The 12,747-nt window shown below is 34.9% G+C and overlaps 2 protein-coding genes across 5 annotated transcripts in view; one reads left to right on the top strand and one right to left on the bottom strand.

Moving 5' to 3' along the window:
* LOC110372204 (uncharacterized) overlaps nt 1–12,747 on the bottom strand; it is a 136,899-nt gene that overhangs the window by 21,217 nt on the left and 102,935 nt on the right. For 3 of the 4 annotated variants that reach the window (XM_049838351.2, XM_049838350.2, XM_049838353.2), the window contains 2 exons: nt 12,590–12,727; nt 11,449–11,532 (listed from right to left, as the gene is read on the bottom strand). In XM_049838351.2, the coding sequence (XP_049694308.1) occupies nt 11,449–11,532; nt 12,590–12,727 (222 nt within the window). The remainder of the gene's footprint in view (nt 1–11,448; nt 11,533–12,589; nt 12,728–12,747) is intronic. The other variant, XM_049838352.2, reaches the window with a different exon arrangement.
* Nucleotides 5,602–7,825, top strand: LOC110372242 (secretory phospholipase A2 receptor). The gene is made up of 6 exons (XM_021328833.3): nt 5,602–5,726; nt 5,947–6,060; nt 6,636–6,773; nt 6,856–7,044; nt 7,223–7,465; nt 7,553–7,825. Exons 1-6 carry the CDS (start codon nt 5,678–5,680, stop codon nt 7,780–7,782), a joined length of 963 nt encoding a protein of 320 aa, XP_021184508.3. The 5' UTR covers nt 5,602–5,677; the 3' UTR covers nt 7,783–7,825.

Raw genomic sequence — 12,747 nt, 5'->3', positions numbered from 1 at the left:
CAAAAATAGAATTACCTAAGTGGCAGAGCGCTACCACACGATTTTATTCGCTCTCTTTGCAAAAATATTATCCTATATCAAGGTTTTTTGTCAAGCTCACATATTTTTTTATTATAATGAAAATATTAATGCATACCTCAGGGCTTTGATAAAAGACTCTAGAGTGAAATATTATAGGCACGTGGTTCATAAAATAACGGGTGATTTTTTTGCTGGTATCTTTTTGGCAACACTGTTTTTGGTAGATCACGCGTGAATCGTGTCTTGTGTCTTTGTGAAACTTGTTCAGTATGGTCTATAATTTAACCATGAATCAACTTACGAACGAACAACGCTTGCAAATTATTGAAGTTTACTATCAAAGACGACAATGGCCGAAACGTTAATGAATGGCGGGCGTTACCGTGTGATGATTGGCGATTTTTTTTTGCCCAAAATGGAAGAATTGGACATGCCTGACATGTGGTACCAACAAGACGGTGCCACATGCCACACGGCACGCGAAACAATGGCCTAATTGAGAGCAGGCTTCGGTGAACAGTTTAACTCACGTTTTGGGCTCGTCAATTGGCCGCCTAGATCGTGTGATCTAACGCCTTTGGACTATTTCTTGTGGAGGCAGCAACGATTGACGCACTGGGAGCCAATATTGAAGCATTTATTCGTAATATACCGGCTGATAAATGTTGGAGAGAGTGCCGAAATTGGGCCTTGCGAATGGGCCATCTAAACCGGAGCCGCGGCCAGCATTTGCATGAAATCATCTTCAAACATTAAATTATATTGATCGTTCCATCGATTCCAATAAGAATTTCATCAAATTTTTCAAGTTTTTTGTGCTTTTTTTGAAAATCAAATCCTATACCTCTTAAAAAATCACCCGTTACTATGCCTATTAAGTGACTTCTATTTATTTTAGAGTCTGAGTTCATAATAAATCATTCGTAAATTGTGAGCTTTGCAGGATTTAAAAACAACACAGTATATTTTTAAATGAGTAATATAAAGTGTACTTTATTAGAATCATAAAACATATTCCGTATAAGTACTACATTAAATTGTTGGCTAATAAATTACTTGTTTTAATATGTATGATATGAATAATGAATTTGTGTAAAAACAGAATTAAAATGTTTTTTTTAATCTATCCACCTCAACCCTTGTTTCATCCTTCACAAAAATGGTGGTATTAGATTAATATTTCCTGTTTACTCAAAAACAAACTAACAAATCAAGCTACTACACGTCATCAAATCATTTCCTAAACCTTCACAAATCACCTATCTATCCAAAAATAAACATCTATCCGAAACCAATTGCTCACTTGACCAAATGGGATCGGACAGTGGTCGGTCTCATTTGACAGATTCGAGATAGCCTTTCTTGGAATTCGCGCACACTGGAAACTTTTAGTCGGCCGATACTTTGTTTGGGCTTATAAGTCAGTCTACGCACATTACAAACATCAGGGGCCTTACTACAAAAACTTTAAACCCTGTTTTACACTTGTCTAATAAAATTTTGGCTGCAAAATGAACCATATGTCAACGTCATAATTTGTCATTTTTTTAGACAAGGCATAAACTGACGTTTAAAAGTTTTTGTGGTAAGACGGCAGGTGTTCAGCTTTAGAATTACTTTTAAACTAGTCGTTTCCTTGCGGTTTCACCGTTGCCCTGAGGCAACTACTACCCGGGATAAAAACAGCCTTTACTTGGGAAAAGTGGAACTTTAAAACCATGAAAGAATTTTTAAAATAATTCTAGTAGTTTTCTATTACAAACAAACAAAAATACAAATTCCTCTTTAAAATTTTAGTAGATTAATTATGCTGCAGCACCGTGGACTGACGATTTAAAGAAGATGGATGGGGGCTGCCCATGTCCGGGATGGTTGGCGTTCTTTGGAGGAGGCCTAACTTTAGCAGGACAGCAATTGGCTGATATGACGATAATGATGAGACCGACTGAAAACTTTGATTGGAATCAAGTTTTTTTTTCAGCCATCGGATTTTGTCGGCCGACTGTTTAGTTTGCAGTCTGGTGCTCTTAACCGTTGATCTCAAGGGAAACCATTCAGTATTTAGTGAGCCTATCGGTCCGCGATGTAAGTGACGTGGGTATATTAAATTAATGTGCTAGGAATTCTCCTGTGTATATACTTATTTCGTGTTCTGGGAGTATTGTTTGACTTTGATAGAGATATTGTATTTCAATTTATTGCGGTAGTATTTTGTTTATATTAACTGTAGGAAATGCTTTTTGTTTTAAAACTTGAAGATGTGAAATCAACGAATAACTTTTTTACAATGTTTGTAACATTTTTTCGTTTTTTTTAACGATTCGTTTCTAAACAGAAAAAAAAGCGGCAAAGTGCGAGTTGGAATCGCGCACGAAGGGTTCCGTGCCATTATTTAGAAAATGAGCAAAGTTATAGCGGCAACAGAAATACATCATCTGTGAAAATTTCAACTCTCTATTACGGTCCATGAGATACAGCCTGGTGACAGACGTACGGACGGACGGACGAATAGAGGAGCGAAAACAATAGGGTCCCGTTTGCCTTTTGGGTACGGAATCTTAAAAACGATTCTGCTTTAAATAAACTTTAATGAATTTCTTGCACACTATATTTTGGGGTATTAAGGTGTGAGTGTTTATTATAAACACTTAATCATTATACAAAACAAGCCAACAAATTACTGCTTAATCATTAACATCCCTTCACTTCCAAGCCATCTTTATCCCTCACAACTTCAAACTAAATTAAACCATTTCCAGAATCTACAGTTTTAAGAACAAACTGAAAACTTCTGAAAGGCGATTACACTGCAACATTTCTTTGGAACTAATGTTTATTTAATATTAAGGTTCTTAGACTCATTCAATTATTCAATGAAACGGGCAAAGCCTATTAGGCCATCGATTAGCTCAGACTGACATCGTAATTAGAACTTTGAACGCACTAAATGGTGCCGAATACTAATTAGTGTAACTCATTTGTATCAATTATTAGACGTTTATTTATTGTATGAATCATCATTTGAATATTTATTGACCGAGTGCTGAAGTAAAGACTTCGTACGAGAAAGTTTTTTGTGTTGTACTACTTTATTTAGGTGAGTTTCAGTAAGTGAGTTACTTTTACGCGCTGAAGCCGAATTTCACTTCTTGGAAATTACTAATTTATGTTTTCTGAGCTTCATCTGTCTTTTTTAAAGGAAATTGAATAAGTTAACTAGCGGCAAGTTTTCAGAAATCGTATGGGTATCAATTCAACACATTATTAACTGGAAACCGACCCCAGCATTGTTAGGAAAAAACTCGGAAGATGAGCAAAAAACCTAAAATCTGTAGTTTTTGCGTAGTTTTCGCAACTTTCACGTCTAATAAGCACGACCAAAATAAATATTTACTCTCATAAACCCAATTAAGGAACTACCTACATACTTTTACTAGAAGTCTTAATAAACCACTTGTGTAACCAATGATTGCGAAGCACTTTTATTTTACTTGGCTACTAACTTCTCGTTCCGAAGCGAGGTGAAACAAAAGAGTGTTGGATAAAACGAGGTTTTACGTCGAAGGTTTTATATTAGAGTAGTTAGTCGGTGAATTAGTAGCAAGTGTAGTAGAAGTAGTTCAAGTTACGAGTATCTATCTTGTTGTGAAGCAAGTTTAAGTCTTAGAAAGGATATGTAGGAACTATTCATCTATTTTAGGAGTGTATAATCATCGGCACAACTCTTGAGCGCTGACCTTCACTTCTGCGCAGCTGAAGGTCAGCGCTCAAGATTCGTGCCGATGATTATATCTATATTTTGAAAGTTATATTATACTTTTCTAGTAGTTGACGTCTCTGGAAAATACTAGAAAATTAATGATGAATTTTCTTAAGTGGATGCACCGGCTTTGAGCCGTGTCTAGAACGCCATAGATAAAAGGAACCTAAAAGGCCTACGATTAATCAAATTAGTGTCAGCGATGTGGGCAGCACATCTGGCCGTGTTTTGTATTAGTAAATATGGTTATCAAGAATTCTATTACTATTTTATTAAACTTTTTTTTATTTACTACATTCTAACACGTACCTTTATAATAAAAATAATTTGATTATTTGCCCATCTTCGTGGAAAAATACAGATCAAAATTTTAATTAAATTTTCAATCGATCTGCATTCATCTAATTTGATAATCTAAATTCCAATTTCAACTTTCGACAGTGCACATAAAGTTCACAATCACCTGTAGCTACAGTTTACCTCCTACCTAAATGACATTTGATCCACATTAATTAGAGAATACCTTTCGAGCCGAAACCTTCACAAACAAAGTAGCTACTTCAACAAATAATTATATCATGATCCCGAACAGTAACAAGTGAACTTCGAGAAACTTCTAATTGACGGCATCATTAATAGCAAGGAGAACTTTGAGGTACATTTAACTTTTTACTTAATAATGGATAACGTTACAATGTGAACCCGAAAATGTATTGTTTTAAATTATTTACAAGGCTCCTGTAAATAATTTTGTGACTATTTTATCGAAGTTGTTTAAAGTTTGTTGAAAAGCATGAATACTTAAGGACTATCCTGAACGTTTGTTTAAAAGTTTCATCATGACTAGCAAATTATTTTGATCATGTTATTTGAAAATGGAATACCTCATTCAATTTTTTTATATAGCATTGGCTACGAGTAAAAAGGTCATACAATAAAAAGTCTAGCATAGAAACTAGAGTTACTGAGCCTTAAAGTCATCTGAGCCAATCACGAGAGCCCTAATCAAATCGAATACGTCTATCAACACGGATTTTATCGTGTAATAAAATATAAACTGCAAATCACATCAGACTAGAGTAATGAAAAAAGTCACATCTGCCATCGTTGTTTTATTTGAAAGGAGAAGCTTGGTGCAATATAATGTCATATAAAACACGTTTTATAACTGAGTTTATCGCGTCACTAAGGGCTTATGCAGATGGCGCGTTAAGGCGTTTGATACCGCAAGTCGAATCGGCTTTTACGGCGATTGTGGCCATCTTGATCGTGATTTTTATATGTACTGTTTATAATATTGTAGAAAACTGGCCAAGAGGGCGTCGAGCCACGCTCAGTGTAGTGTTCCTTGTTTAGCGATTATAGCTCACAGCTACCACAACGCCATCAACTCAAAATTTTAATAGCGCGAAGAAAGTCACACTACAGCGACATCTCTCGGGAAATAGCGTAATTAATTCGTAAAAATCATTAAATCATCATAAATAACTGTCTTTTCCCACCTTTTTTTAACCACTTTGTTGGCGTAATTGAATAGTATTTGAGTTCTTCCATCTAACTAGATAATATAAAAATTTGACATTACTCGTATAGTAGGTATATAGTGTTAATCTTTACTATAAAGAAGGTTATATGTTAAAAAAACTATTAAGTTTGGTTGGGTTATTTTTTTATACTCGATAAGCCGCCGACAGTCAATCGGTCGTACCTACCCTACACAAACTATGAATGAAGTAATAATTTCGTTTTAATTAGGAATTCCCCGAGACAGAGATTACGAATTGACCTCGATGACACTCAAATCCATTATCCAGTAATATCTTCGTATATAAATACTCGTTATCGTAAGAGGAATACATTCATTCATATAGTACCCGTGCAATTGTAACCACTGACATGTTAACAATATATTTAATTTGTTTGTCATATTTGTTGATTGCAACTGGTAAGTGAATCATGGTTATCGGCCAGAGGTTCCCAAAGTAGTCAGCAACGCAAATTCAAATAAATCCAATCACATTTTTGTACAAAATTATGAGAATTTGTAGACCATATTGCTGCAGGATCCACCGAGACCAACATTATAGAAAGTGATCTATGAGAATAAATGTTTGGGAACCTCTGAATTATTATGTATAGCCAAATTATTAATTATGTTTTTGCAGGTCCCGTGCGATGCAAGCCTGATTACTTGTACGACAGTGAAGTGCAGGGCTGGCTCAAGCTTCACGTGATTCCAGCAACGTGGGAGCAAGCGTTTTTGCGCTGTCACTATGAAGGTAACTATTCATTTTCCAAAAACCATCCTCCTCCAGCAAAGTTCCTCGGTGTGGTACAGAGAGTTGATTGCAGCCAATGAGGAACGAGTATACCGAGGCAAAATCGTCCGTAGTAAGCCGAAGTCACTACTCATATTTGCCGAACCTTGGCCAACTTCATGAGTAGTGTGAAGGTGGTCTTTACGATAAAAGAAGACCAACCTGACTTGGAATTTATAGGGTAAGACGCAAAATAAGTTAAGCTAATCGCTGGCCTAAAGTATGATGCAATTCATTTATCACTCATGTGCAAAAAACTGACCCCGCTTCTTTGATATCAGTATGTGTTATCATAAATGTTTTATATGTAAACGCTTCACACACAAACACATTTTACTGCCATACTAAACTTTCGTAATCATGGCAATATTGACAACTACAGCTATTTCCCTATTTACCTATTTATCCGGCGCCTCGCGATTAGAGATTGGACATACTTTATGCGTAGCTAATGTCAAAAATCCATTTCTACTCGTCATAGCTCTAATCGCAAATCATCAACGGTTACAGAATAATTATATCTAAGATCTCTCCAGGAGCAGTGCTGGCGTCTCCACTTAACGAAGAGCTGACCAAAGCTCTTCACTCAACAATGACAAAATTTGGTATCAATCGTCGTATCTTCTTGGGAACTAGTTTGTTGCTCTCCAATGGCGACTTCGTTTCAATAGAAGGTAATGAAAATGTGATGAATGGTAATGAAATTTTGGAATGTTCTGATAGAGAATTTAACAAACTTTGATTTCTTTGCTCTAGGCGTCCCACTGTCTGACCAGGAGATACAGTGGAGCCCACAAGGGCCCGATCCAGGACAATGCCTCACCATGGCCATCTCTGGCAGCGAACACTACATGTATACCGCGTCATGCGACGAACAACTACCCTACATATGCTATCGAAATCATGATAACAGTACTTTAAATGAATGTGGCACATTTGACAACAGTAAGTACCAAATATCTTTTTCCAAAAATAGAGAGGAATGGAAGAAAAAGACATGTTGCGCCGACCCGAAATGACTTGGGAACAGGGCAGGAAGATGATGATGATGATTGATATGAATAATAGAAAAATCGTAAATTATTAAATATTTATAATAATGAAATGTTTTATAATCATACAGAATACCACTACAATCAGAAAACTGGCAGCTGTTACAAAGTCCACAACGTGAAACACACCTGGTACCGCGCAAATATGATCTGCTTTGCGGAGGGAGGTCATCTCGTCATTCTGAATGATGATCTGGAAGCTAACTTCGTCAAGGATATGTTCCCCGTTCGTACCGATAACACGACGAATTTATGGGAGCAAATCCACATCGGCCTAAAAGCCTGGGACGACCGCATATGGTTTACCATTCACGGTATTACTTACATTTTTCAAGTTTGCTGCTACAGGAATTAATTTATTACATTGTCCAAATAATAAACTGACTGACTTCCAATTTCAGGTGATAAAATAGACGATGTGTACAACCAATGGGCTGCAGGACAACCAGACAATAAGATGGGCACACAAAATATTGGAACTATTCTTCGGAGCGGCCTCTTGGATGATGCAAATCCTCTCAAACGGAACATGTTTGTGTGCGAGAAAGCAGCTCATAAAATACGCTTCGAATCTCCAACCTTACGATGGAATGAGTTAATTGTACCTTTTGGAAGATCTTCACAGAAATAATAAAGAAAATCTTCTACTAAAACACTGGAGTTTTAACTAAAAATCTTTACGGTTGCTTGAATCATCATTATCATCATATTAGCCAATAGCCGTAAACCGCTGCAAATAGACCTCCCAAACTTAGCTTATGGAGGGCTCACTTACATATTTTTATCAACTTTTCGAGCGGTTAGGTATTTCCGAAAATATTAATATTATCAAAAATTAATTTAAAAACCCATATTTTTCTTTAAAATACCTATTCAACGACATAACTCAATTGTATACGAGGTAAAAGAAGGATGTGTTAGTTTTATTTAATCGACAATTTTAATGGCATAAGTAAGATTAGTTATTGAAAAACAAGAAAAAGAAAGACCACAAGGTGCACAATTCTTTAACCACTAAAAGATGGATAACGGACCTTTATTGTGAATACTTATCATGGGGTTGCTTACGACCAATAAAAATACTAAGACTGATTCCGTTTTCTAAAAGGAATTGTTATAAGAATAATGTTTTATTCGCCATTTTACGTGGGGGTGGAAACGGCAGATTTTAGTGGCTATTTCACTGGCTATTATTGATACAACGACTGTGTGCGAAGCATTTTATTTATGTTGCTTGATAGGCTTCTGTATAGCTCTTGGTATTGTGGTGCATTTTATGGCCTTGTATACTTATCTCGCTTATTTTTCATTTTTTAAAGAGCCTGTACTGTTCAGTAAAGTCTTTATTTTAACTCGCCTTGACGCAATAACCCTATAAAGTGAGGCACATGCTTATAGGGCTTGAAACTTAGGCATTTAATACATTACTAGCTTACTCAGTTTCGTGAGCATTCAACGTATTTCACGCACCATGATCAATATAGACTACGACCTTTCTCGATATAATAAGCCTATCTAACACCATTATACAACTAAAGAAAAAAAAAACCATTATTGGTAATAGAACTTGCATCATTCATCCAGACATTCATATACTTTGAAATGCGTAGAGGATGTGAGGAAAACTCTGGGATACCGTGCTTTTACATAGATAAGGAATATATTATATTTTCTACTGCAATTTGAAAGGATATTGAAAACTGACTTCGTAACCTTACGAGAGGAAGCTATGTAGGTGGTTCTACTTTTAGTCACTCAATAGAAAGAGGAAGAATTTATTGGATATAAACGTTATATAAATGTATAGTTTTGATAGTATTCTCGTTAGGTGACATAAAATGCATTAAAAAAAGTTATGTGTCAGTAAATCTTGCGAATATAAAAGAAGTGAAAACTACAAGTGACACAAAAAATACGAAAGTCAGACGCCCAATACCAACACAGAAAAACAAACGAAAAACGCCCCCAATTTTTTGGCGAATGCCTTTACAAATTATTTCACAGTCCAACAAAACTGTGAAACGTGATCCCTGCCTTTATAACTTCATCGTTCACCAATAAAAGCAAGCGAAACTCAAACAGATTCAGGGACGTAAAGGGCTTTCGCGGAAGCACTTTTGAGCGTACCTACCGCTTTTGGGCTACCGTCCGCACACGAAATTTTATTATAACACACTGTTTGTAGTGTGTATTTGCATTTTTGGACCACGCTGTGTATCTTTATTTATGGCATTTTTTAATCATTTTTGACTTACTATGTGTATCTTCATTAACAACATTTTAAAATTATTTAAAAAAAGAGGTAAATTTAATTCAAGAAGAATTTTATTGCCGTAATTATAACCGGCATAATGCTCGCATGCCATTAGTTTTTATTTGTATATATAGATAGAATATGTTGCCTCTGATTCTGACACAAGAGAGATTCAAAATTGTAGCCAAAACTATACGAGGAAACTGATTACGGTACATAGACTGTCTATCTATATCTCCATTGCTTAAAGCAGAGTAGTTAACCCTATATAGGTACGTTTTCACACCCTTCTTACGGAAACAATCAAAACCAAGTTATGACAAGGCAAATTGTGATAATCTTTGACACATCATGACTAGACAAGTTCAAGCGATCTTTCAAACTCAAAATTTTAAATACTTCCTACCACTTAACCTCCATTATTAATTGCTTCCCAAAACTTAACGTAAAATAATTAATAATCAATCAAAAAGCCTTATCAACAACATCAGAGGCCACGCACTTTTAGAACAATAGCCTTATAACTAAATATAGCTCAGCTGCAGGATTTTACCGTGGCCTTCAAACCAAGTAATGCTGCAATGCGGGTAGGCATCACGCTACGTTTTACTGCAAGCCAAGTAATTCACTAACCTCCGTAGTCAATGATAGTTAAGATAATAGGTGTATCTGGCACAAAAGAATTTTCCAATTTCTTTTCCGCAGTATCGCAAGCTAGCAGAATTAGTTTTGTATTACCAGTTGTGGTATGAATGTCAAGGGAATTATGAGACAGTTATTCATATTCATTAGTTTTGATAGTATGACCCTGACCTTCCTCAACGAATGGCGCAACTGTGCTTTCTTCTTCACCCTCATTTGGATTCCATAACGTCTTAAAACTATAGAATTTCATAGATTTATATTTCACCCAGAGAAAGGGTCTTAAAAATACTAAAGTATATATAGGTCAAAACGATAGTACGTTTAAAACTACTTGACATTTAAAACTACTCCCGAAATCCGCCTACAGGAAATTTTTTGGTAGTTTCCTATAACGATTAAAGTAATAGTTTTGAGGCAGGTCAAGTTGACCACGTACAATTTTTGTGGGCGGTGATATTTAATTTACACCTACACATACAATCATGATTCTATAGTAGATACAGTCAAAATAGATTTTGACGTTAGTAGACAAATATCTGCTATTAACATAATTGTTGTTCTATCAAAATGGTAAAATATAAGCTGAAGATTGGATTGACTGTCGTCAATATTATCATTGGTTATTTTAAAACAATGTCTAGTTTCTATGAAAACTTGCTTTGAACATATTGTAACAATACCTGCAGTATATAAAACCTTGAGAGATGGAGAAATGTGATTACTTCAAGTACCTTGACGTAGTACGGTAGACTGCACATCAGTGGTAACTGTCATGCACCTTAACTCAATAGTAATAAGTACGATTTTCATATATAACTGTTACCACTGACCTGATGTTGACTGTACCTTATCAGATTTTTATGAATTTATTTTATTTTCTGTTGTACTGAACTCTGTGAAAATGCTCAGTCATGTTTATTAACTTAGCTGTGTTAAAAGAATGTACATTTCTATGGATTAAAGTCTAGGCCTTTCAGTACAAGTTGATATATTACAATTTAATTTTGTTTTGACGAATCTATTAAAATTATGACGAAAAAGTGTGTTACTACGATCCTGCTTTTAATTTTCAAAAATATAAATTGAGTTAGTAGTATTTACAGAAGTATAAATAGGTATAGTAAGGTCAGCAAGTATTTAGATGAAATGTACAAAAGGGTAGGTAATGATAAAAGTTGTGATGAAAAACAATTTGGATAGAGCTTAGCTTAAGGTTTTCAAAATAACTTATCAAACTACAGACTCTACAAGAGATTTTGCAACCAATATATTGAAAAAAACTATAGAATCAAAATTACTAAGTCATTTATATTCAGAAAATGAAGATTTTGACGAAAAAAATAATATTGATTGCAAAATCGATGAAATATCTACAGAAAATCAAGAAATTGAAATTACATTTACCGAGCACGCTGATGGGGCCGAATGAGCCCCGCAAGTACCTCCTGCCGCTGCAGCCGCTAATGCACTGCTTCCTGGCACCTGACAAGCGAAAATCAACTTTAACAACTGATACTTTAGATAGTTTTTTCAGTGGAAATGTTATGATTGCCTTTAGGAGACTGAATTTTGGTCTAAAATATCCTCGTTAGAGAGAGTTTTGTCTAGTTCTGTCATAGCCCTTGATTCCCTTTGATAAGGTTTTATTTTCCTCATTACAAAAATATCTAGCAAGCAAATACTTGAACTTTGATCAATTGTAGTTCATATGATTTCTAACTGAATATAATTTGATAGATACTGGCGCAGTTATAAACGATGAAGCTTTACTAGAATCAAAACCTGATTGTATAAATATGAAGACAAAAGAAGATAGTCTTGTTGCTGCAAGCTAAGCTGAATGGATATCAAAACTAGAAGTACCTACAATAACATTTTAATAGGCAACAAGGGTACCAAACTAACCAATGATAATAATATTTTGCTTGTAGAAAGAAAAGTAAAAGAAAATTTTATAAAAACAGACGTCATCAGAGATAGTTGGGTTAGAATCGAACGTATGACTGTTTCTAAATACAATATTATGAGTACTAAGGTACAGGAAGCTATATTTACTGGGAATATTAATAAAGTAGCAATTTTGTGGGCTATGAACAAACCATATCGAATTCCTATAGCGACGTTGGTACATGAGAAGTACATTGATCCACCTGTTGAAATTATACTTGCTTTTACGATAGTTTTTGAAAAAAGTCTTAAACTAAAAGAGAAAATCCAAGTATCAAAATCAAGACACAAATTATTAAAAATAATTTAGATACAATATCTTATATCAGAAAATTGAGACAATAAGATTTGTCTCGACTAAACTTTGATATAATTGATTAATTTGTAAACATTCAATAACCACTTGAAATAATAAATTATTATTCTTTGTTTAATCTCGATCCATTTCAATAATTTAAGCTTAAATTTTTTTGCGTTATATCTTTCATGGTTTTTATTTTATTAAGGTCTTCATATATTACACCATTAGCATCATCTTTAGGATTATTTAGATCGTTGTCTTCATGTATATCATCATTAGTATCAAACATACCTTCAACTGTTCCTGTTTGTAGTCTGGCTGGTACGGTAGCAGCATCCTGATCTTCCCCCATCTGTTGAAGAACAGTGCTATGGCCCCGATCCACACGATTAGCACTAACACTACTATGCCAATCTCGACGCCTCGTATCTGTTTTAACATAAGCATAA

Source organism: Helicoverpa armigera, chromosome 8 (assembly GCF_030705265.1).
Source record: "Helicoverpa armigera isolate CAAS_96S chromosome 8, ASM3070526v1, whole genome shotgun sequence".
In the NCBI taxonomy this organism is placed as follows: domain Eukaryota; kingdom Metazoa; phylum Arthropoda; class Insecta; order Lepidoptera; family Noctuidae; genus Helicoverpa; species Helicoverpa armigera.
This window is presented reverse-complemented; position numbering and strand designations above follow the sequence as displayed.